Here is a 2742-nt window from a genome sequence, read left to right as displayed (position 1 = left end):
TAGATCCACCTGTTCTGCTCCCCACTGTCTCTGGGGAGTCCTCTCACCCCTCCACCACACCTCGGGGTTGTACCCCAGGTCCCCAGTTCTTCCATGCACAGTAAATAAACCTTTAAAAATATAAAAGCCCGCCGTGGTTCTGCATCAGTCTGGGCACCTGGGCCCACGGCTTCATCGATCAGGGCCCGCTGGTCTACCTGTGCCTGTCACCATCCCATTCCCTGAGGAGACAGTGCCAGGTTGCCTGTGATGGCTCTGCGAGGCAGGCCAAGGGAGGGGCGGGAGGAGGAGGGGCGGGTCACCCGGAGGCTCTAGATTTTAAGCTTTTCGCCCTAGAGATCATGTTTATTCCAAGTGGTACATGAACAAGAGCACATTTCTAATTAGAACCAGAGTCCTTCCTAAGCCTCACTGTTGACTTCTTGGGAAAGAAAGTCCCCAGGGAAGCTCGCCTCCTCCTGCCTCCTCCTGCCCCGCCCAGCACGCCGCCTTTTACCCTTAGGGTTCTCTGTGTGGTGGATACTGTGCCCCACAGCGGCAGGGGTAACCCTGTCCACTGCCTACCCGCAGGGCCCAGCCCCCCGTGCAATGCCTGGCTATGGTTGGCACTTAATAAATATTTGTAGAAAAGTCATAAAAGTTATTTATCGACTATCTGGGAGTTTGGAGAGTTCCTAATAAAGCACAATTTCCTTTGAATTTTCTGAACGAGCTTGACAAGCTTAGTACTAGAAAGGAGTCCGGGGCAAGTCCTAATAGTGCTGGGACAGATACTGTCCCAGGGGCCAGCGGAGAGGACCTCTGCTACCCTGGGGAGCTGGAGGAGCACCGTGAGCTTGCTGAAATAACCACCTTATCGGTCCACCTTACTGTCGGTTTGAGTTCACGAGGAACCCAAAAGCCCTGCCATGCATCATGGCTACATTTTAAAGTCAAAGCTACCATGTTTGGGTTAGATGCCAGATTCTATGAGGAAATAAAGCAGTTTTTTTTTCTTGTTGTTACTACCCCTACAGAAGGTAGCCCCCCTGGGAGATTCCTGTGGGGGTCCCCCTGCGCCCTTGCTGAGGACTAGGCCGGACGATCCAGAGGCTGGACTTACCGTGGGGTTTCATTATTGGCAGTAACTCGGTGAGGATATTTCTCGTGGCAAAAAAGTTTGTCTTCAACGTCAGCTCAGCCTGAATGTCAAAAGGCGTTGGGTCATCGACTTTCAAAAGAAAAGGAAACAAAACAAAGGCATGCATTTCCTCGGAAATTCATACACAGCTGCCCTCGTCTCTTAAAGGAAAAGCAATTTGGGGACAGGGGGCTCACACCTCTCAAACTGCAAGGTGTGTCTAAATCACCTGCCGGGGGTGTTAACACAGTTTTGGGGTCCCTTCCCAGAGCTCAGCACTGGGAAGCACAGCCTGAGCTCCAGTATCTGCATTTCCAAGGAACCCCCCAGGCGCCAGAACGCTGCGGTCTGCCTGCCACAATTTCCCAGAAGCTTTGAACGTGGATATTCGACCCTGCGAGTGCAGGGGGTCTGTGAAATTGCCCGGCTACCTCGCCTCACTCCCAGGAGGAGTAAGTCATGCCTCCACCAGCAGCAGCGCCAGCAGCCTGGTGCACAGGCAGGTGCTTGGGGCTGGTGGTGCCCAGGGCGCAGGGCGGGGGGACTTGTGCTCGGCCACAGTTCATTTGACCCCCTTCTGCGGCTAGGGTTCCTCCTCCCCGGAACCCTGGGGTTGTGCCGAAGCTAGCCTGTTTCTTTCTGCCCCAGCTCATGGCAGATGAGTAACTTTCTCAATCCAGTAATAGAATAAACAATCGCCTTGGGGTCCCCTCCTTTTTTTTTTTTGGCAAAGATGCCACTTAAAATCACGCTTAGATGTTTGCTAACATTCTAGTTCCCTGGGGGAGGGAACCACGACTCGCTTCCTCTCCGCCAGAGCCTATCAAAGCTTTCCATTAAACAAAGTCTCAAATCCACTAATGTGCAAGTGGCGCGGGTCGGGTCTCCGGGATTCATTTCCTGTCCGGAGCAGATGCCTCCTGGCATCTATGAATGCGCCTTTTCAAAGAAAGCGAAAGCCCAAAGAGGAGCTTGGTGACCCTTCGCTGAGGTCTAATATTTTTGGCATTAGACAGAAAGCTGGTGAGTTTCGCCGGGCGGGACCTCCCCAGAGGCGGGTTTCTTGCACACTGCAGCCTGAGTGTTGGGGTGAGCCCTGGGCTGTGCACAGGCCCGCACAGACCGGCCAGCGGGAGGGGATCGCGGTGCCCAGGGGCCCGGCCAACCTTGCGCCAAGCGAACCGCACGGACAGCTCCACGGACAGCGAAAACCCACCGCAGGAGGCGCGCACCGAGCGCGTGGCGAGGGCAAGGCGCTGCGCGCCCCATCATCAAGGGGGCGGATGGAGGATGCCTGTCCCGCACCCTCGGGGCTCCCCAGGGACCTCCCACCCCAGCACCTACACTTGAAGGCGATGCCCGCGTTGTTGACCAGCACGTTCAGCCCCCCGTACTCCTGGCGCAGGAAGTCGCGCACCGCGCGCACGCTCTGCGGGTCGTCGATGTCCAGCTGGTGGAAGCGCGGGCTCAGGCCCTCGGCCTGCAGCCGCTGCACGGCCGCCCGGCCCCGCGCCGCGTCCCGCGCCGTGAGCACCACGTCCCCCGAGAACTGGCGGCACAGGTCGCGCGCGATGGCGAAGCCGATGCCCTTGTTGGCGCCGGTCACCAGCGCCACGCGGGTG

At 57.1% G+C, this 2742-nt stretch overlaps 1 protein-coding gene across 1 annotated transcript in view; it reads right to left on the bottom strand.

Moving 5' to 3' along the window:
- LOC101633537 (carbonyl reductase [NADPH] 3) overlaps positions 1-2742 on the bottom strand; it is a 14646-nt gene that overhangs the window by 6673 nt on the left and 5231 nt on the right. The window contains exons 2-3 of the mRNA XM_004675535.1: positions 2465-2742; positions 1103-1210 (exon numbers count right to left, since the gene is read on the bottom strand). Coding sequence (XP_004675592.1) covers positions 1103-1210; positions 2465-2742 — 386 coding nt within the window. The remainder of the gene's footprint in view (positions 1-1102; positions 1211-2464) is intronic.

Source organism: Condylura cristata, unplaced genomic scaffold, assembly GCF_000260355.1.
Source record: "Condylura cristata isolate star-nosed mole 26May11 unplaced genomic scaffold, ConCri1.0 scaffold00003, whole genome shotgun sequence".
Taxonomy (NCBI): domain Eukaryota; kingdom Metazoa; phylum Chordata; class Mammalia; order Eulipotyphla; family Talpidae; genus Condylura; species Condylura cristata.
This window is presented reverse-complemented; position numbering and strand designations above follow the sequence as displayed.